This window comes from Aptenodytes patagonicus, chromosome 1 (genome assembly GCF_965638725.1).
Source record: "Aptenodytes patagonicus chromosome 1, bAptPat1.pri.cur, whole genome shotgun sequence".
NCBI lineage: Eukaryota > Metazoa > Chordata > Aves > Sphenisciformes > Spheniscidae > Aptenodytes > Aptenodytes patagonicus.
In genome coordinates this window covers 149,817,772-149,840,824 of record NC_134949.1, presented here as the reverse complement: position 1 = coordinate 149,840,824, position 23,053 = coordinate 149,817,772, and the positions used below count along the sequence as shown (strand labels likewise).

Below are 23,053 nucleotides of genomic sequence, written 5' to 3'. Positions count from 1 at the left end.
CATATACATTTCACTTTGGTGAAACTTATAAAGGTATACAATTATGTGAAAGTTAGATAGATAGATGGATATCCTTCTCATTTGATAGTGAGAAGAATAAAATTGTGAACTCAGACTTCAACCTAAATACTGTGGCCTGAGATTCTCTGCCCTTGCTCTTGATCAAGGCTGTTTCTGATCAAAACTGCTGCTGCTGGCTTAATAATGTTGGTGTGAACCGTGATGAGATATGAACTGTGACTTCTTTAACTGTGCTGGAAAACTCCCAGAGGCAAAGGCTACACCTGCCAAGCTGTTCTTTGGCCAAAGTAACTCCTTTCACCTGGGTAGGGAGAGCCAGAATAACTAGGTCAAGAAAAGTGTGTTTTGCCAATGTAGGCATCTAATCTGAGTCTGATCTTTTAGGGTCTAACAAGAAAGAGATGGGCATCTCCAGAGGGGAGAGCCATCCTGCCTTAGACACCTGTTTTAGGTTGGAACAAAGTGTTCACTGGAGGTCTTCTCTCGGTATCCCAGGGCTCTGACCAGTTACGTTTTATTAGACATCCAACTTTGAGAAGGCTAAAATTAGGGGAGGTGGATCCTGTCCCTAAGGAAGGCCAGGTCTTCAACGTAGAGAGAAACGTGCACTGCTTTATCAGTGCGCTTAAAGCAGCAGACCTGCCCTGAGTTAAACCAGTTTGAAAACTTGAGGAATATTTCTCTTTACAAGCAGGTTGTTTGTACGGTAGGTGGCAGCAATGGACAACCTGACCAGCCTTTGTGCAGAGTCCCAAGTCTGGGGGTTGCTTTGCTGATTCCCTTCATCCTCTTGCAATTATCCTCCTTTCAAAGCAAAGGGAAGGGGCTGTTGTGCCTTCAGAAACTACAGTAAGTTACACCTGATATCTACATAGTCACTGATGTTCAGGAAGAAACACAAATGTTGTATAATGCTCCTAGACCTAAGTCCCTGTGTGCTATATGTACTTGGCAGAAGTGGGGACTTGGAGTTGAAGGCATAAAAAGTCATATTATATCACAGGGCTTTATGATCCAGACAAAGGGATTTTGACTCCAGAGCCCTCTGTACGTACATAAGTGGAGAGGAAGAGCAATCTCTCTATGTGCAACGCACTGCCCAGTGTCTCATCAGGTCGTGCCACTTGAATACCAGAAGGTAAAATCTTATTCACAGGAGCTTCATTCACAGGTAAGGTGAAGGCAAGTGCTTCATTCACAGGAGCAAGCCAGCTGAGCTGAGTAAGATTTTGTATATACTTAAGTGTTTATTGCCATACTGAGGATGGTACAGCTTTGCTTTCAGATAATTATATTTCTTCATGTATACATTGCACAATAATCCACTATTGGAGAATAGGTCTAGGATAGGTTTAGAATAATATTCTTATTTTAAGGAAAATTATACCATTCTGTAAACAAATTGGTCAAGTCTTTCTCAGAAGGGTCCAGATACTAATTTTTTTACTATCAAATTTGCACTTTAGGATTAATTTTCCATACAACTGATATTATAATATTTTGTTTTATGTGGTGTGTCTCTGGAGGTTGCCATGTGCATGTGGGCAAACTGTGTGCATTGACCAAAACTGAGGCCTCTTGTAAGCAAAGCAATTTTAATCTAAAAGAATTATTCTATTTTCAGGTAAAATAGTAAAATTAATTTAATCTATAGGATCTCTGTCTTGTTTTAAATCCTGACACTGGTTGTGGGCTTCAAGCGCTGCAAGCCAAAACTATATAAAATAGACGTATATAAAATATATTTTAAGGAACGATATAATATTCACTGTGGCCTGATTTCACTATATGAAGTCTGGATTCCAGATGTGTTTGGCCAATGTGTGGTACTTCTGATTCTTTCATTATATCAGTTCTATATCCTCACCAAGTTAACCTGTAAGTTCATGACACTTGTTTTCTAAACGCCTCCTGTAATGATTTTTAACTGAAGTAGTCATTCTTCCCCCTCTTCTTGAGAAAACATGCCTGGACCATGGCTGATAGACAAATTACCTTGTCTACCCACAGAGGTGGCGTCTGACCATCCAAGAGAAAAATGAGTATGTTGATTGCTGGTTTTCCCATCTGCACTCAAGACAGAGAAGGAGACGTTACAGGAGTTGTCATTACTGAAACTTGATTCAGTACCTGATATCTACCATTCACCTTCTCCCTGAGGATTTGTGTAGGCATCAGGCTGACAGGTACAGGGGGAAGAGCACTGATGTTCAAAGGTAAGGCCACCCTTACCTTCTGTAAAAAGTACAATGCAACAGGAAAGGTAACACTAGCTAGTAAAGTTGATTGTTTTTTCCTGAGGTCACGAACTTGATCTTATGGCAAACAAAGTCAATGATAGTCGTTTTGTTGTTCAGGCATTTCCAGCTTGGGCTCTTGAGATGTTACCAGCCATTCTTAGTATTAAAGCAGAAAGAGTGTAGTCTTTTCCACTGTGCTGAGGGAGACATTTTACCAAAAAAAGGCATATTCAGGTGAATCAAAACTCTGCACAGAAATGTATCTTATAAACTGAATGTTTCAAAATAGCACAAACAAAAGTTTTATATTGTCCCCTACAATAATACAAAAGATGTGTAATCAAATATTTCCTTCAACCAATATTATTTTGAACATGGAGAAATTTTACCAGAAATGAAAGCAAGAATTTTTTAGGTAGCTTCCAAGCCTTCCAGAAAATTAGGTCCATCATTTATTTGTGTTTTCTGCCTACAAAAAAGTCTACAGAAACATCTTACTTGCAAAATCAAGGGCCTATATTCTTTTTCTTTTAGTCAAATAAATATTGTCTCAACTAAGAGTTAAAACAGTCTGCCCTGGTTGTGTACCTCAAAATAAACTGGCATAGCTCACCTTTTCTAAAGTTTCCTCCTCTTACTAACTGCAGAGGAATAAGTCCATCACGTGAAAAGACCTTATGTCTTCACACATGACTCTTCTTTCCGGTTGATGCCTGCTTACACCATACAGTGCCTCAGAAAGGGATTTTTTTTGGAGCTTTAGAGAACCCTTGTGAGCTTCTGCTGCTGTTTCCAGAAACATTCGTTGCTTCCACCATTTCTCATGACCAATCAGATGTTGAATAGCTAGTATGAGATTTCTATGAACAGTCAGTCTTCAAAGGCACTGATCTATCAGACAGTACTCTGAAGCTATTGCAGCATTATGAAACACTAACTCTAATTCCATTTTAACCCAAGTGGACCTCAATAGTAGATCATATTGTCTGAGGCGGTGTAATATTACTGGGCTGAAGATCAGTAGTAGTTAGAGACAAACTGTGAGGTACTGCTTTGCTTTTGTGATCCAAAGCTTATTTTAAGAGTTACACAATGTCAGAGCTCAAAATACTTCAAATTATTAGGCTCAGACAAACTCCAGTACCAGCCGTTCTTAGATCTGTCAGAATATTGTCCAACTCTTGCATGCAGATAAAAAAAGCCTATCATCCCTGCAGGTCTTCTAATCCAAATTCCTTCAAACATTTCTGTTGTTGAATGTTCTCGTCCCCGTTCTCTTCTGGTATCCCCATAGTAATCTCTGAGTGCATCTTCATTTGCACTGATATTTGTTTCTGTTGGATAAAAATTACATTATGCACAACATCTGCATTCAGTGGTATTACAAATTCTGAATATTTTTACAAACATGCTACTTATTTGGTGTATCTGGGATTAGTACAGATTACTTACTCTGTCACATAAATGGTTTACAGAGATCATGAGAGTTACTCTCTCAATCTAAAAGTTGTTCACAGGCAAATTTGCTTAGCTGTTCTGAGCCCTAATTTTGTTGCTTGTCACCCTCCAGGATGACATGAGAATGTACCTAAGGTTTATGTCAAAGTCACAGTCTAGCTTTCAGAGTTTATATTTATTTGTTGGATAAAACAGATTATCTCAGCACCATTCTCCACAGTCTTCTTAACTCTTACAGTATGTCCAAAGCCAATGTCTTTGCTATTTCAGGTGTCAGCCATATTTGAGAAACTGATATGTTCCATACGCATTATTCAATTTATCTTTCCTAGAAGTGCCATCAACAGTCATCTCAGCCACTTGTAATCATCTAGACAGTAATTACACAGCTATGCTGACGTCTTCCTGTCAGAGGTATATTCAGTGTTTGTAACAGTTTGGGGACAGAAATCTTTCTCTGTTAGTGATGTTAAATATATTTTTTTGTGGTGATCATTGATTACTCTGATTTTTTATTTATATATTGAATACAAAGACCCCTAAATAACACTGTATGCAGTTCTAGGGTGGAGGGAGATACAGAATATAAGTTTGATGATGATGATTTTATCTTTACATTCTGCCAGTCCATATGTGACAGCCACAACAGGTATTATTATTTAATTTGTACACTGTTACTGGTGCACCAACGGATTTTTGCACAGAAAAGGTGGTAAATATGGCACCTTTTGGGTCAAATTTGGTCAAATAATTTTGGCCAGAAGTGTCATAGAAATGACTTTGAATCTTGAGAATAATGCAAGACTTGCTTCAGTCCAGTTCTGGAGCTCTCGGGCTTTGCTTTTCTGAGAAGATGACTGTAAAGAAGAGGAACACAGACTGCTCTTGGGAGCTAGCCCAAGGCTTGTGGAATGAACTGCAGGTGCAAGTTCAAAACACTTCAATCTTGTCATTTATAATATGATTATACAGCATATGCACATCAGTTTTTCCATAAATTTGTCTTTGAGGAGGTAAAATAAAACAAAACAACCCACGCCTCTTGCTTCACAATTCAAATTGTGATTCATGAATTGAGATGGTCCATGGTTTCTGTCAGAGTTTGCAATCATGTAGGTATGTTTATACAAAAACCAAAGCACAATATTGGAAGGCATACATTTTACCCCTGGGAGAGAAGATGACATAACAGTTCACATTGGCAGTTGTTAGTTACATCGCTGAATACACTATTAGAAGATATTTTGATATTGCAGTGTAAGTACAATGATAAAGTAGGACAGAGTAAAATTAATAGAAATCTTGCAGAGGCTCTGAACAAATGTTTTGAGTACATAGGATGGAGAAAATGCTCATTACAGTTTTCTATTTCAATGATGTTTCCCCCAAAAAAACATAGTTTGGGCATACCTGCACCTTCTCATCATGTGTTGCAGGAGGACCAGGTAAGAGTCAATCTTACCATGCCTCCTAGAGCACAGTTCACTCTGTAGCTTAACCTGAGTTATAGGGATCTAGACCACTGCCCAACTAGCACATTTTTTCCTCTAACTCACACAATGACAGACAATGATAAGAAGCTTTGAATGTGCCAGCCAAGGAGCTCCATTAATGATAACCACACAAATATTGAAAATATTTGTTTTCTGTTTTGCCCCATTGACTAAAGGCTTGTAATTTGCCATGAGATAAGCTAGCCTCTGGACTTACAGCACATCAGCTGTTCCAAAGTTAACACCTCTGTACACGGTTTTGTTCCACAGCAGCTGCACAGTTGGGGTAGGTTATGTTGCGTGCATTGTGGACCCTCCTCTTATTTGCCATAAGAATGTCCACATTTACTACAACATACCCAGTGACTTGCAGATCTCCACAAAAACTTTCCCTTTGATAACTTGTCCACATACTTATACATGTAATATCCCATAACTGACTATTCTGCAGGGAGTCAGGGTGATTGCTCCTTAAAATATTGGCCCGTTGATTGTGGATATGCTGAAACACTTCAAGGCACACTTGACATAATATTCCCCTGAGGATTTTGTCCATCCTGTCTACTGAGATAATTTTCCTGTAACCTCCACAAGCTTTCTGTTCTCTTCTGGCTTCACTACAAACATTGTGCGTACCTTTTTACCAGTTTTTCTTAAAAATGACCTGCTGCTCTAAATGTAATGTTGTACCATTCTGATCGCAAGTAATATCGTACATGTCAATGTAGTGAGAGAAAAAAGACAGACACACTCTACCTGGTGGCGAGTCTCATCTGCAGATAACCAAGTTCTGATATTATCTGAAGGATGTGGAACAGGCATGGTTATAACTTCCAGACATCTATACCTACAAGAGAGTGACACAGACACGCGACTCAAATGTCTGCAGGAACAGATCAGACAATAATGCTTTGTAATAGATAAGCCAATTAGACAGGTATCTACTGTTTCTAAAGCCATTCTACCTTTTTTTGTTTCACTGCAGATATTTTTCTCAACATTTTTCCCAGCTATTCTTCAGCCTGATTGGTTTTTAGCCTGCTAGAGATTTAAGATCTGTATGGATATGCACAAGCATATGATTTCCAAGCAAAGTGAGAGCTTGTGGCATGCTACTATGTCTATAGCTAAAAAATTACTCCTACATTTTCTTTTCATAATTAAAAATATTACCTATAAAGTGTGATAATCAAAGAAAGAAACATCGGATGACAGGGAGCAGGCATAGCATCAGAAACATCTTTTAAGTCTTTTGCTGAGGTCTAGCAGAATTTGGGTTTGAGAGTGAGTGGTGTCTGCACAGAACCATGAAAACATTTTGTTTCATCACAAAGGATTATCTGTTGGTTTTGAGTACTATGTAAATTTTCCACCGAAAAGATCTACCAGCTGAATTACTCTCTTGAGGCCAGAGTCACACTTCATTATTTGACCAGAATATTGTTTCATGTTTAGATGCAGATGGCTTTCAATTACATATTTTGTTTGCCCAGGGGAAACTTGTTATTCTGTATTTTTGTATTAGCTCTTTCATATCTATAGTTCCTTGAGTCTTTGTTTACTAAAAGAAGATAGATAACTTATTTTATCCTAATCAGGAATAATATTTAGTCATTAATTAAATAATCAATTTACGTTTAACAGAGGTTCCATTTACATACTGCACCTTCCAAATATAAAGGCATCTTGAATTACCATCCTATCCTGAACAAGTTTATTTTTCGGTTCAAGAAAGCCTTCTCTGCCATGTCAATAGGAAAGCTATGTAGCCAGGCAGAAAAGTAGTGGTGTGGAGGCAGTTGGCTGGATTAATTGTTAGTGGGTGTAGAACCACTACTATTACTTTGCTCTACTAATACTACAGCAAAGCAAATTTCTTCTGTCAGCCTGACTTGCCTTTTTTATTTATTTCTTGTAAACTGTCCAGTTTAGAATAAAAGACTGCTCTCGGTAATACCCATGGATTATGAAATGAAATTGGGCAATGTGGCAAATGCAGTTCATCTTTGGCATGATTAACGTTGGTGGCCCTGAATGCAGAACCTGCAAAAACATGGGGCAAAGTCACACTGAGGGTAGAGAGGCAGCAGTCAGAGTAAGATGAAAAAATGCCATTTATAGCGGCAGAAAGATATCTGAGAGTAGGGTGTGAGATTGGAGCTCCAGAGACTACGATGGGACCTGCAAGATGACAGTGATAGGGCTCAGTATTTTACACTAGGTCTTAACACCCAACACTCCTTTGTTAGAACAATAGTCGGAAATGCACAATTAACTGCTTCTTGTAAACATAATTTATCTGAGAAGATCTGTGTTTGACTTAAATCCATTGTATGGTTTGTTTACCCTCACCCTGGCCTCTCTTACACCAGAAATTTATACTACCTTCCAGAAATGTACATTACCTTCTACATGTACATATCAGCAAACCTCCAAGGAAAATCAGGAGAAAAAACAACGTGAGGCTTAGCAGCATGACGTCCACTGCCTTTTCTTAAAAAGAAAAGGGAAAGGTAATGTTAATAATGTGGGAAAGGGTAGTTCATAAACAGATGAATTATATATTGACTCATAAATATTGCACTATTCCTGAACTGCCACAGATTTAAAGAAACATTTCCTGCAGCTTTTTTAGGGGAAACAGGGGCTTCTGACTTCAGCACTGATCCTTCTTCCTCCTTTGAGCTCGCAGCCTTGCTGCTGCCTCGATTCAGCACTTTCCCTGGCTTCCTCTGCTCCAGTGGACTCCATCGCCTCCTTTCCCTGGATTTCTGCTCTTACACGCTGGGCATGGCGTGTTCTGCCACTGGACACTTCCATCCAGCCTTGATTCCTCTGGATATCAAACCCTCTGTCCATCCACTATTGACTGACATCTACTCCTGCTGCTGCCCCAGCTGTTTCTGGATTCCTGCTGTTGCCACCTCCCATCTCCACACACCGTGAGCCCCCTGCCACTGCCTCCTCACCCCTTCGCAGCTGTAACTGGTTTAAGGCAAAATGAAAATAAAAGCTTTTTGTCAAACAAAATATTCGCTTTGACTCAAGAAGCAACATTTGGTTTTCATTATATTTACCTTTTTTAAGCCTGCTAGGCATAGTCCTAAAGAAATGCCAGCAATACATATTTACACTGTTCAACAAATACTGCTGCTCTGTACCTTGCATTCCTTCCTCCAAAATACCCCAAATACTGAAAAGCAATGTCTTTGGTTGACTCAAAAATGTATTTTCAGCAAATTTTATTTTTTGTTTAATACCTAGCTTTAGAACCAGAACTAGTTTGGACTGCTTTGAACTAAGTACTTTGAAGAAAAACAGGCAGGAACAGCTCTTAAAACGTTAATAGTCCGAGGCCAGTTACACAATGGTTTTAGGATCAATCTAGATCAAATTCAAAGAACAAAAGAATTGTACAAAAATTCCTAGTTTGAACCCATCTGTAGTTTAAGCCAAGGATATTATGAATTTCCACAAATTTGATATGAAACCAAGAAAAAACTCACAAACCTCTGGACAGAACTGTGTAGAAGAATATGTACTACTAAAATACGAAACTATTCTTTATTCACTTTAAGATGAAAAGGGAGTTTTTCTTTCCTTGTCTTTTGAGATGAGGGCTCAGAATATATATTCTGAACAATCTCTGGACTGTGTAGTAGAAATTATTTTATTTGAGGTAATTGTTCTGCATCATTCTGCTAACCCCATATCACGTACACACCTGAGAGAAGAGGAAGCGGTGGTCTTTACATCAGCCAGACCACAAAGAGGTTTGGTTATCTTGCTTTCTTACCTCATGCATTTTGGAAAGGAGGAAGAAAAAGAAGGACATATATTCTTTTAGGTAGACCATTTTATGGTGGGTCTTTTTCAGATGTAAATGTTTTAACTTAGTCACAAATAACAGTACTTTGAAACCAAAACAAATGCTTGGTTTGCAAAAATGCAGAACACCTCTGAATTACTATTAACTTCAAAGCAATCTATGAATGCTCAGCAGATCTAAAAACTAGACCAATTATTTCAAGTTTCTATATATGAATAAAGCTGATCAAACATTTCTTTTTTAGCAGAAAGTTTCTATACTAAACAGCCCAGTTCAGTTTAAATTGTGGGGTTTTTTCAAGGGCATATGCTAATTCCAATGGAAAATGAATGTGTTTCCCATGAGAAAATTAACAAATTCTTTTCATGTCAAAGGAATATTTCAGAACAAATATTTTAGTTATGTTTTGAATTATGTTATTTCATTTTGATGTTTCAGCTTTTTCAAATGGAGGCTGAAATGCTTCTTAAAAATGTGTTCTTAAAGAAATGTAGCACATTTCCTAAATGAAACATTGGAATGTCATGTAGAAGCAAACAAAAAGCAGGTCACTGCACGCTCCTCCAAGGCTTTCAGCAGAAAAATTGACGCATTCCAAAATAAAAATACTGAATGCGTGTTTTTCCTTTTAAGTTACTCCACAGAAAGATTAATTTTTTTCAATTCACTGTGTCTGTGAAATTAGGTACCTGACTGTCATGGAGTTACCATGAGTGATACTACTAATAACAGGCTTTTTTTAATCTAGGCAATATTAAAATGCACTTCATAATGTCCACTTATACATGTTCCCAAAATAAAATGGGCAGAAAACTTTCTCTAGGCATCAAAGGAGATGTTTAAAGAGGTTTGCCTGAGCATGTGATCCCTCGATGTAATATATTCATAGATAGATTCATATTATAGAAGCCACCCATCCTTTCCGAGTACAGGAAGGAAGAATGGAAATTGCCACATTACATGAACTTGCGCATATGTGCAATATGGTCAAGGGGCAAATCAACATGCTGCACTGAACACATAGAGGTATTACCGCTTATATGCAACGGTGGCATTGTCTACCATAAACTTTTCTGAAGCGAAAGAAACAAGCTGCGATAGTTCAGCCTCAACAACAGCTGTAGCGGAAGTTGGGAAAGCAGCGGTGTTGAAAACAGTTGAAGCAGAGTTGCAGCTGCTGAGAGCAAAGTTTGGTAGACTGGAACCAGGATGGGTGACTGTTCAACTCCATTTCCTTCTTCTGGCGAAGGCCTGGCAGGGAGCAGGTAAACCTACATTCCCCCACCAGGAAAAGCCCTTCTAATTTCCCCTCCCTACACTGTGCACACATCAGATGTGTCCGACCTGACACCAGGCAGACCCCTCTGCTGGCCGTGCCACGGTCCTAGGCTCTCTCTGTCTTCAGTGAGAAGAAAGAAGCATCTCCAAAGGGCAATTCAAATCTCTGATGGGCTGAAACATGTTCTCTCCTTCACCACAGTGAGCGTGTGGAGCAACTAGGTTTCTCTCTCCAAGCATTTCACAAGTGAAATGCTTTTGAAATGAAATTAATTAATCTGGGCCAACAAAGGTGGCAGCTGAAAGGTGCCAGCAGAACAGTGGGATGTGGTGAGGCATCTGATAGAGTAGGCAGGCAACATCCTACAAATCCTGTAACTGAATTTGCATTCAATCCATTGCAAAAATAACAATGTCTGGCCTTGTATTTCCCATGTCTTCAGATAAATATGTACTTGAAGCTGAATAGACCAAAAAGACGTATTTCAAAATACACAGTCTGTTGCATTAAATAAAGATATTTATCTTGTTTTGTTTCATTACCAGTAGTATTGTACTTTTTTTTTTTGCATGTCAACGTACAGAGACAAGTTTATGTACCAGTTTCTCTCCATAAATATAGAGTGTCACTCCATTATACTACTTTTCCTTTACCTAACCTGACATCAAGAAGCTGCTGCATGTGGAGGCATTTTTCTCATCACGGAAAGCAGAAGTTTCCCTTGTTAGCACATGAATGTTAAAATCTAGTCATAAGAGGTGAAGGAAAAATATTACAAGGTTCTCGTTTAATTTGTGCTGAAGTGAGCTGTAGGAGCCAGAGCACACATATTTAAATCAGAGCTAAACCAGTTCTTACCTCTGTAAGATAAGAAATTATTCCCCTGATGTAGTAAAAGAAATGTTAGACTTAGTCCTTAAGGGCTATGTGATTTGATGAATATTATGACTTTTGTGGGTTTCTTGGCTTACTAACTCCAGCTGAAAGCATTTGTAGAGGTGCTTGGGCTGTCCATTGCAGGGCAGGCAGGGGGGTGTTGTGAACTTTTTGGCTGCTGACCATTTTTGTTTTCTAAAGGCTGTCAAGAGTCAGATGTAACTTACCTCAGGAGAACAGCCCTGCGCTAGACTACGTTAAGACCAAGGAAGTACAACTCATTAGACCAAGGACTGCCTTTCCCTACAGCACCTACAGCTGGTGTGTGCCTGGTGGGTGCCATGGACCTCTAGGTACTGCTACAGTACAATAATACAGCAAGGAGAAGAACAGACATAGTAATGAAGGAACTATGTTGAATAGTAATAACATATCTAATGATAAGAGTTATGAATGGTAAATACATGATAACTCACCATCGTGAATAAACACTGGTTCACTCCATTCACTCCAAATCTTGTTTCTTATGCATATCTCTTTCTTTACCCTCACTTGTGCTGCACATTTGTTTGCTGGCTTATGAAACGGGTACTCATATTTCTCTGCAGTGACATCTACAATCTATCAAGATAAGTTTAGGGGGCTATTTTAGGTGATTTCACATTGCAGTTCAAACTGATATAAATCTAAGGATGTCAAATACTATTGTTTACCTCTTAAACCTAATAGGAAGAGATTTTCAGAACAAATGTTTATGTCCAGACACAATCTGACTCTTACCTGGCATGTGTTAAAACTCAGGACTGAAAATGAAGGAGAGCCTAGAACTGATAAGATGAAAGGAGGTATCAGCTATAGTAGTACAGTAAGAATTTGAAAACACTGATTCCCCTTTCATTTTTTATCACACCAAGTGTAGGATGTAACTATGAAACTACAAGTTTCAAGGTTTTGGTGTGGGCAGTGTGCTATACTTGGTTGTCTGGTAGAATAAAAGCTTGCATTTTTCAGCTCACTGGTGGTGAGGGATGCCCACTATTTTAGTGACTATCTTGAAACGTCTTTAATTGTGCCTATAAAAGAAAGCACGTAACTTCAAAAGATCAAGCCCATAACAAGTAGTGTCAGAGTTTAAAACAGGGATCTCTAAATCATTCATCACTTTTGAAAACTGAAGCCAACTGCTGTAAAGAAACAATGCTAAGAATTTAAGAAGGAACAAAAAAGAAAGCAGGAGAAGAAACTCCTGCTTATAACAATTAAAAATAATGTTAGGACGTTGCAAAGAAGTAGAATGTATGCATCAGACACAGAGGGGCCCAGAATCTTTGCATCTTTGGTGTTAGGAAAACATGATGAGGTGTATTATAAGGCCAGCTTTAAGAAAAGGTGACCTCCTTCTCTCCTCGTACTGACCAGTGTGCAGTGTGGATTTGACCCTGGCATTTCTTTCTCTTCCTTTGTAGTCTTTAAGACCTTTCCAGATCTGACGTCAAAAATAGGTCCAAAAGTTCACATGCTAAGTTTTTCAAAAGTAAGTAAAAATGGGGAAAGTCTTTGGGATTTCAGAAGTAAACTGCAAGTGACTATGAGGGTTAAGTGCTAACAAAATGCTGTGCCTGAAGGTTTCTTCCTAAGGAGCACATAATAAGCTTATGTCATCATAGGAAATTTCCAAAATGCAGGACTGAAAGACTTCTTATAAAATTACTTAGGCCACCTTCTGGTAATCATGACATGCAGCAGCTTTCAGTCACATCTACCCAGACCATTCCTGGAGGATGTTTGTCTAATCCATTGTCGGTAACTCTATATAGAGCCACCCCCAAGCAGCCTCAGAAATCTGTTCCTGTGCTAAACTTTCCTTGGAATTAGGGCACTTTTCCTAACTTCTAGCATATGTTTTCCGTGCTTTGAATTTAGCCGGTCACTTTTTATCCTACTCACCAGTTGACATGGGTAAGTATGATCCCTATGTTCTTATTAACAACCTTTTACTTACCAGAAGATTGTTAACACAAGTTACACTCCTTTACTCTACACCATATCCTTCAGTCTTCCACTCCTAGAGCACATTTTCAAAGCTTATGCTCATTTTGATAACTCTCACTGATGTTCTCTGAACTTTTTTCCAATAGGTTTATATTTTGTGGTGGTGCCCAAAGCACAATTTGAAACTTCAGGTGAAACTCAGTAGCTAGAAGGGCGAATTAGTCACAACGTACATCTTACATGTGACATGCCTGTCATATATACTTGCCTAACATTTGACCTTTATGTAATAGCATGGAATGATTGACTCAGCTTGTGGTTCAATGTAATCCACAGACCTTTTTTTCTTCTGCATTGCTACCTACACATTAATTCCTTATTTTGTTTTGGCACATTTGACCTGTACTTCCTAATCACAGGATTTTCCTTATTACTGAATTTTGGCTTGTTGATTTCAGACTTACCCAACATTTCAATTTCTAATCTCGTTTCCCATAGTACTTGCCAACCCTTCCTATCTTCCAGTCACCTGCAGACTTAACTCCCTATTTTCAAGATTTATCAACCTGTATCACAGTATTATTATTTGTATAAGTATTCAGCAGGTCATCTCTTCAGGTATTCAGAATAAATAAATATAGACCTGTATATTTTAATCATTATACTCTTACCTGTTCTTCAACAAATATCTACAAGTCTGCTAACGGATACCCTAATACCTCAACTCATTAAGTCTGTGACAGCAATTAAGACCTTGCTTTGACCAGGAAAGAGAATCTCAGTCTTTCTCCGTTATTCTCCCTCCTGTGTCTCCTGTAATACTGCTGCAGTTTTCTTACTTAGCCTCTCCCCCCGCCCCCTGCTTTTTGTGCTCCTTGGCTAGGTAACTACCGTCTTAATCATTACTAGCTTTGACACTGATTCTCCTCAAATCTACCTTAAAGCCCCCTCGTTTAGCTGCTGCCTTCACATGTCTTTTTGTTGTTGTTTTTGCAGATGCCTGTCTCCTGTCTTCCCAAACCATCCCATCTGTGGAAAAAAAAACCCATGATTTTCCACTGCTGTAGGTGTTTATTCACTTCCATGCCCAAATTATTTTTCTTTGCTTTCCTTTCCTATGTTTATATCCTGTAGATGTGTACAAAACAGAGGAGCAGCTGTGTAAGAGAAGAAAATTAAGAGGTTTATTCCATTTAAGTAAAGATGCTGGACCATTTTATGTATTTGACATTTCCTTCCAGAGAGTGGAAGGTGTTAGGAAGCTGGAAACAGGGGCTGCAGTGGCTGCATGAACACTGTAGATTGCAGGATCCCCCTGCTCACTTTAGCCACATCCCAGCCCCACAGTGGGAGGGGACACCTTACTCCCGGCCCTCCCCGCTTCCACCTCCCTTACTCTGGGTCTTCAGACACGAAGGAAGTCTGCGTGCATGGGCAGGAAGGGATCAGAAGGGCCCCAGCACATGTCTGAACAGGATACCGAGGATCCAGCATGAACCTCCCTTGCTCCCTCTGCTCACAGCCTTTAGTCATAATGAGCTTTGTGAATGGACAGGCGCAAGCCCCCGGCTGTCTCTGGCAGGGGTTATGAAATATTAGACTTGGGAATGGTTAAGGGGATGATAACTATTTGCAGAGGTGGCCTAGAAGGAGGCTACCTGTCATTCTTCTGGAAAAACCCAAAGAGAACCGGGAAGCTTTGGCATGTCCACATACGGACCTGAGCTCCTTTTCCGCGTGCTGCAATGAGGGAACGTGGAAAGAGCCAGCCCTGTTCTGGAAGTTGCCTCGCAGTATTAGCACTGCACCTGAATTAGTAAACCCTGCTGTAATTTATGAAGATAACATTATTTGATCAATAACGTGTCTACCTCATTACACTTCTCCTTTCTGCTGTGTCTAACGAAGAGTGGATGAATATCAATTTAGTCATATGTTCTTTCAGGCTTTAATTGTCTCTTGAATGTTTGCAGCCAGCTTAGATAAGCCTTTTATGTTAGAGTACTGTACACAGACTGAGGTGTGTGTTAGCTAAGATTTAGGTTCTTACAGAAAAACACAGCTTCAAAGAGAGCTTGAATGAAAACACCAAAGATTCAGAAAATTCACATTCCAATACACATCTGAATTTCATACCTATCGTATTCTGAATTAAGTCCTTGGCTTTCTACTCTTTGGGAGTTCAGATGAGAATCTGCATGAAAACTTTTCAGCTCTTATTTCCAGGCAATTTAAAAATGCCACCCGGTAATGCCAGGTGGCAGTTAGTCACCATACAGCATAACCTAAACTATCACACTGTTCTGTTTCTTACTGGTAAGACTAAGAGGAGCTGCTGATACACCATGAAAGATTTTTAAATATATATAATGTATACAAACAACTTTTAGTGAAGTATGTAGAAATAAAAACAACAACAACATGTATTTTTTTCTTAAAAAATATTATCAAAGTAGCTGCTAAACTTTTCATCAATACTCATTTTTCAATGATAAAAAAGTCAATAATCTATGTGATGCTAACGTACAATTCAAATTCAAGATGAAAAGAAAAAAACAACCAATCCACCTCAATGTAAGCATGACTCTGAAAGACTTCAAAAAATGTGTTGATTTTTCATTTTTGACCAGAAAGACAAGAAAACTTGGATTATTCATGAAAGACCTTGGGATTTCTTTAAAGTTTGTTTGAGTTTTAATTCTGTTAAATTCAAGGGATGCCTAGTTTTTATGGAAGTTATATTTTACAGTTTAAGTGTATTACCAAAAAGCTGATTACCTTACGATCTGTTATTTTCACTTGATACAAAAAGCACTTGTTACTTGCAGAACCAATAGTAGGCGGGGGTTTCCAGTGAATTTTAATACTTCTGTTTTCAAGGGAAACTGAAATGTTGATCGGCGGGTTCAGTTTCTCTGAAAAAAGAACAGAGTGACCTTCTGTACCTCATGTTCTTTGTCAAATTTATGCTGATGCAAAATAAACGTAGTGCGTTAGTCCTTAAAATACACAGCTGACTATTTTGGAGTTTATCACACCCAAAGAAGGCATTCGGTGAGTGACACATTTTCTTTAAAAGTGCTGCTCGCTAAGTGGCATCCATTTCTGTCTCAAAATAAAGAGAGGGAGGGGGGGGGTTGTCACATATTTTTCCAGGAAAGGTAGTGAGGGTGGGCAGGAGGAACAGACCCTTTGAGTTCACTCTCCACAGTCCAGGGGTGTGTCGAGGAGACCTCTGATCTGCTACAGGCTCCCTGCCATGTAGGATACATATGTTCTGTGGGATACCCCAAGTCTGCCCTTAAGCCTGGTAGTATAACTTTGAAAAAAATTGAATTTCATCTCTCACTGAGGGGTTACTGAAGGGGTACCAGCTCCTGGCAGGTCTTATTCAATATATGAAGTTTGCTACAGATGCTGAAAAAATCTCTCTACCTCTCCAGTAAATGAGCAGGCAAGCACTTGCTATGGAAGAAGCAAGATGTGCTTGGGAGATGTAAACAAACAAACAAAAAATCCCCCTCCTGCCACTGTGCTCCAGTCACAAAGTGCAAGGAGTGCCATGGCAATGGGGTTTTTTTTAGGGAGGGACGAGGTACAGGGTTGGAAGCAAGGGACATTTGGGTTCCCAGGATTTTAGCCTTTGGTTCAGATAAGCAAGTCTACAGTTGCTTTTTAGCATGGTGTTAGGGCACTGATCCTAGGTGTATGCTGGAATACTCAAGCAGCCTGAGCCCGCTCCGGCTGCTGTTGTGTTGTTCTGAAGGGAGGAACCGCAGCTGGAGTTTTCCAGAAAAGCCCTCCCAGCAGAGGCAGAAGTGCACGGCAAGTCTCTATGGACAGGGTCAGTGAGGTCTGGGGCTGACATGGCTGCAAGGTGGTGCCAGAGGGAAAGGACAGAAAGAGAGAGAGAGGGCAAGTGGCAGCATTACTGGTCCATGAAGATGTTGTGCTTGCTCTAGCAGCTGCTGCTGCATGACCCTGTCTCTCTCCACGGGTGTGTATGTCACGCTCAGGTTTCCTTTTTGTTTTTTCATTTTCCTTCACCTCCTTGAGAAGTCTCGTCTCTTTGTGTAACGATCCCATAAAGTTAGAAAAAACATTTCTCCCAGGGCTACCTCAGGCTTGTAAAACTGTTTGCTTCTGCCTGTCCCCGAAGCTGTTGGCAGTGACCAACACCTGCCTTTGAGGGTGGAGGCACACCATGAGCCATGAAAGGTGAGGAGAGTAAGCAACAGCTTTTTTTTCCTTTGGTCTGTGAAGTAGGAAAGACATATTTTTTACCTCTGAAATACTATTCCCAGAGCATCTCTCCCTTCTCTGAGTATACCCAGAGTAGGAAACAATTTTTTTTCACCCTTTTGTCACCTGTCATCTGGAAATTTCTTTAATCCCCACACACAGACAGCCAGGACTGAGTTATTTTTGGGCTGCGTCCAGCATGAGTCCTGTTTTCTCAGACCATGCGTCATGTTACTAGAGGGAAGATTAGATTGCAGGGGCCGGTAACTCGCAGGAGGACAGTGGACCTCCAGGACCGTGCAAGGGCTAGGCTGGCTAAAGCCCAGCTGGAGGCTTTCCTGTTGAAGAAGGGGAGCCCAGATACGAAAAAGCCTTTTTGATGTGTGTGACCTGAAGGGTAGAACCACCTTCTCAAGAGGGAGAAGACAACCCTGGCTTGCAATGTTGGAGCCTTGCAAGAGTAATTGCACTACTTACAATGACGTCCCTTTCAAGCTCACTTAGACTTTGCTGTGCCCTACCAAAGCCTGGCAATGGGTTTTAAAGGCAAGGCAAGCTAACAGGATTTATGCCTGGTGCTGAGACAGGAGAGGAAGCTGTTGGCTGAGCCAGCTATGACTGGCGTGCACGCTGATGATGGCTAAAGATAGTTAAGATGGGAAGGAAAGAAGGGCAGGGAGGAAATGCTGGCAGTCTGGCCTCTGCAAAGAGAAGGCAGTGGCCGCCCTCAACAGGAGGAAGAAGATCAAGTGGATGGAGAGAGAAACAGGGAAGGGACAGCCTGCTCCCTCCTACTTATCCCCCTCTGCTCACTCCTGCCCACCTCAGCCCCGTGCTCCCCGGGGAGGCCCTGGGCTGGGAAGGTTGCCTGAGGAGTAGCAGAGGGGTGGGAGAAAGCGTGAAACTGCCAAGGTGGGGCTGGGCAAGCCGTCAGGAGGTTGTCAGGCAAATTAGAGTAGTTCAGGCTTCACCTCTGAACATTACGTGAAATCTTTTGTTGCTGCGTGAAGCATTTAATCCTAAACCTGGATGTACTATGGCAGCTCTCTGCCCCGGAGTCTGTGGGTGGGATCAGACCCTGGCAGCCAGTCTGGAAGTGAGCATCTTCCCCAGTCAGCTATGAAAACACCTAATACAGTCTTCCTGCAGATTAGTTCCACCCCAGCCCCCCCTTTTTTTTTTGTTTTTTTCAGGAAAATCTGGTTTTCTTGAAAATGTTTTATTTTGCTAAAACAGAACATCTTGCTTATAGCTGGCTCTGACTACAGTGTAAATCTTTGGATAAAGCAAATAATTCTAAAGTGTTAGAACAGAATAAATGAGATCTAACTCAGAATAAATTCTGATAGTTTTGAATGACTTTTTTGCTATCCCTTGAGTTATGACTGATTCCTATGTTACAGGTCTGGATTATGATCAACATGTTCATAATTTAAAAGGTATTTGAATCTGCAGTCTGTGCTAAAACTCAGGTGAATTTCTTCCCCATGAGATTAATCCAAACTTCCCAGAGAAGTAAGGAAAAATAATTTTATATGATCATTCAGAACTGTTGATAATAAAAAACGACTGTCAAAGTATTTTTAACTGAAAAATGGTGTCATAAATAGAAATGTTACTAATGTTTGCATTATATATTCATATTCTTAAATTCAGTTAAATTCAGTTATGAATGACACTTGTGTCTCTTTATGTTCCTTTTTTAAAATCACATTTTCTTCAGCACTATAAAAGAAAAAGAAAAGGATAAGAAAGAGAAAAACTGGAGAAAAGAAGGGTATAATTCTTTTCAAATTACATTTTCTCACACTAGCCTATCAATTTTTTTAAAAATGCCAGTTATAGATAAACAATGATATTACATCAGAGAAAAAAATAAAAACCTTTGAGCAGTAATCCATTTTATTTAATCTTTGTGTAAAATTCCCAGCAAGATGAATGCATAAAAAGTTAGACTTAATATTCTGAATTTGTCACACTTCCCTCTTTCCTTCCTCTGCTTTCCATACCAATGAAATAACGAATAAACAAACTTTTCATAATAGGTAATAATAGACAATACTTACCTATTCTTTGAGGTGTAAAAGCTTTGTAATAAGACAGTCCTCTTGATTTATTTCTCAGATCTCTTACTGTTATGTTTAAATTGATTTTTCTTGATGGTTGGAAATACATTTCTTTCATATGGCATCCAATATTTTTCTTCCCTGCATTTTTTATATATTGCTGGCATTCAAAATCTTTTCCTACGTGTCTGTGAGAAGGAAATATGAGTCTTGTAAATCAAGGACTTAGGTACAAAAACATGGTTTCATACTTATTTTGCACAAGATCCTTACCTGTATGAAAAAAAGATCTGGATATCTTCAGGAGCTTCTGCTTTAATATGCCAGATGCAATTGAAAGAAGAAATGTTATATATGATGCATGAAAGATTCTGAATATATACTGCAACAAAGAAAGGGGAAAAAAGAAAGAGTGATGTTTACTTTACATGGATTTTCTAATAACAACATGATGGTTGCCTTTACAAACCCATTATGTAGTGTTATTTCTAGAAGCGTGAGTAAGTGGTAGGTGAGAACAAACGGGTCTTTCGGCTTTTTGGACAATGACAACTGAGAAGCACATCTGCTACTACCACCAAAAGCCTTACTAATCAAAGAAAAAAATGTCCAGAGAAGTAGTTGAAAAGCTCTGCTCTTTTAAGATTTCCTGAAACCAGGTGATACAGAAGGCAATCTTCAAGACATATGAGTTGCTAGGGAAAATGGAGAGAGTGGTTGGGTTATTCTGACATCTTGCTCAGCAGAGCTGGAGTTTTCTGAATCTGAACATGTCTAATAAAGGAAATAATTCTGTAATATTCCAAGGTGTTATGTGTCATCTTCTTAACAAATCCGTACCAAAAAGGTAGCATAAGATAATAATGAGCTTTCAGAAATGATATGTCTCCAAGTAAGACAGAACATTATCATGAATGCTTGGATGTCTTAACAACATGTAGGAAATAGCTGACCTGGAGGTGCCTTGTAAGTAAATTCTGTCCAGCCACTCTCCTTAATTACGTCTTCTGTTTCTTTTGCAAAAAGTTGTGTTTTAACTTTGGCATTAAAACCAGAATGTAACTCAAGACGTATTATCTTTTTCTTCCCCTGCAGTCTTTCCTAAGAGGAGGAAGAAGGAATTGAATGAAGGTAGATGGTACTAAGTATTGAAAGGGGAATTATGCGAATTCACCTACTGAATGAAGTAATACATGATTTCACTTTAAACTATGTGTAACCATTGAAAACTTACTTTCCTTTCATGAGTGGTATTGAAGAATTTATAACTTAAGATATACTTCACAGTGTAGTTCTCAGTTTCTTCTTTTGTCAGGTTATTGTTCCAGGACAGAATAACTCTCGACTCATGCTTGGTAATCCGCAGAACATTATGTAGTCCAAGAGCATCTGCAATTACAATGAAATTACATAGAGAAAGAGAGGGCCCACGACTGTGTGCCCAAAGGATTTGGCTCTCACTAAGGCTTGCATACCTAGTAGCTCCCCCAGGAGCTCTGTTCTTACATGAAGCAGGTGGTTGCTGAGCTCTGTTGACTATGACTGACTTTAGTAGTGAGATTCATGTTTACCTATCTGCAGCTCCCAAAATTTTACGTGATTCACTTTTACCTGTCTTGGACACCCCTCCTAGCACAGGTCTCTTTCTCTCTATGGGCTGTAGAAAGTGCCTTGACAACAAATTCAGGTTAGACATCTGGGATGGCTGGCATAGGATGAACTGTTACTTAATATTTTACTTACCCACTACATCTGGTTGTCCACTTGCCAGGCTAGTGGAAAATAATGCCTTACGCTGGAAAAAACTTAATATCAGCATGACAGGAATGACTGTAACACGTGCCATAGCAAATGCTTTAGTTCCAAGTTTGGTTGAAAAAGCACTTAGAACACGATGTTTTCATTTTGCATCTGTGAAATAATATGAAACAGTCACTTAACCACTTAAGTGGTGTCTGAAGTATAAGAAGTAATAGGTCTTGTTGATCGGTGCCTTCTATTCCCAGGATGTTTGTATTTAAGCCCACTCTTTAACTGGGTGCCAGGGCCAAAGAGGACAGGTGTGCCATGCTAAGCTGGTTTTGAATGACAGTACTGCTTAGATTGCAAGGCAAGACCACAGATACGACACTATTGATACTGAAAGCAGACAGTTTGGGTAGGAGCCACCTGGCAAAACTCTGGCTAGATACAAAGCCAGCAGCTGTAACTGCATGAGTTATCTAGCCTCTAGTGGCAGTAGAGCAACTGTCACTTCTAGGTTGTGATTCGTGTTACCTGGTTTAGGTATCTGCTTTAGGAGGATATGAACTGTAACCATCTGAGGAGAGATGAATCTTGCCATTTGCAAAAGTAACTATCAGCAAGAGTATATCAGGTGTTTGCTAAATTTGGGATACAGTGAGAAAACAGATTCTGCGCTGGTCAAAGTTGGTTTTAGAAAGACATAATTGCTGTTTTATGGCTGAGCATTCATTCAAAGGTTGCTTTAATGTAAAACAGCCTCTGAGACCTTACCAGTTCTCCACAGAATTAATACGTCTCTGTGTTCAGGGTCTTTCACTCACAAACTAACTGATTTATCTTGACTCTGATTGTTTTCAATACTAAATCCTCACACACACTCTGTATGTGTTACCCAGGGATCAGCAAAAGGACCCCTGGAGCCATATCAAAATGTTCACAATACATTGACTAACAAGAGGCACTGGTCATGTAGAGGAAAACGTGTGAATGTTCAGCACATCCAAAAAATCTGCAATGAGGTTACCTGGGAAAAAAAAAAATACACATTTATAATGCTATTTTTGTATAATGCAGTGAACAAGAGGCCATTTAATGAATGCTGTCATTATTTATGAAGTGCTATGAAAAATCATAACAAAATGCTTTAAGGCAGAGATTCCCCCACCTGGTTCATTCTGGTACCGATCTCGGCTGTAGCAACAGCAGCAGCTGCAGTATGCGTGCCACACCATGCACATGACAAACAAAAAAAGTGAGTAAATTCTGCTTGGTGTGCCCGGGAAAGAAGTCATTTCTAATTGCCTGGAGAGGGAAGGGGTGAGATGTTCGTACCCTCACTTCTCATTAATGATGTCCCTGGAATGGTAGGGCGCGTGGCAAAAGTCAGGGAAAATATAAAATGAAAACAAGGAGCTTTCAAGGGTTTATAATTCAACATGCAGTGGCTGTAAAGGGCTTATCCACTCCCATGAGATGGAGCAATCAAAAATAGTCCTGTATGTATATACTTTATTTAAATTTGGAGAAAGGGAAAAAATGAGGATGGAAAACACTAAGCAAGTTAAAATATTTGTGGCTGTTAGTAACGTGACTACTTTTGTGGAAAACACAAGTCAAAAGAGGACCTGAAACAGGAAAAGGAACAAAATAAATCTTAAAGTAGCAACGACTTTTGGTGCTAGAAACAAAAACAGAAATCATCTGTGAGGTAATATAGACGCATTCAGTTAGAGAAAGAAAACACAGAGACAGAGAAGGAAGATTTTTTAAAGTAAGTCTGAATAAACTTCGAAAAAAACAAACTTGAGTCA

General features: G+C 39.5%; 1 protein-coding gene across 1 annotated transcript; it reads right to left on the bottom strand.

Moving 5' to 3' along the window:
- Window positions 1-3,460: 3,460 nt before the first annotated feature.
- On the bottom strand, window positions 3,461-21,342 carry LOC143155935 (interleukin-5 receptor subunit alpha-like). The gene is made up of 10 exons (XM_076328901.1): window positions 21,240-21,342; window positions 20,731-20,885; window positions 20,450-20,597; window positions 19,770-19,878; window positions 19,497-19,684; window positions 15,967-16,103; window positions 11,673-11,817; window positions 7,618-7,705; window positions 5,969-6,059; window positions 3,461-3,595 (listed from the first exon to the last, which is right to left on the bottom strand). The coding sequence occupies exons 1-10, from the start codon at window positions 21,340-21,342 to the stop codon at window positions 3,467-3,469; spliced, it is 1,293 nt and encodes a 430-aa protein (XP_076185016.1). The 3' UTR covers window positions 3,461-3,466.
- Window positions 21,343-23,053: the final 1,711 nt, after the last annotated feature.

Excerpts from the sequence above, each read along its gene's own strand:
- LOC143155935 (XM_076328901.1), bottom strand. The coding sequence starts at position 21,342 with ATGGCACGTGTTACAGTCATTCCTGTCATGCTGATATTAAGTTTTTTC. Across the intron at positions 20,886-21,239 it reads TGGACAACCAGATGTAGTGG|ATGCTCTTGGACTACATAAT; the intron begins GTAAGTAAAATA and ends TTGTAATTGCAG. Across the intron at positions 7,706-11,672 it reads ACCAGTGTTTATTCACGATG|AAAAGGCAGTGGACGTCATG; the intron begins GTGAGTTATCAT and ends TTTCTTTTTAAG.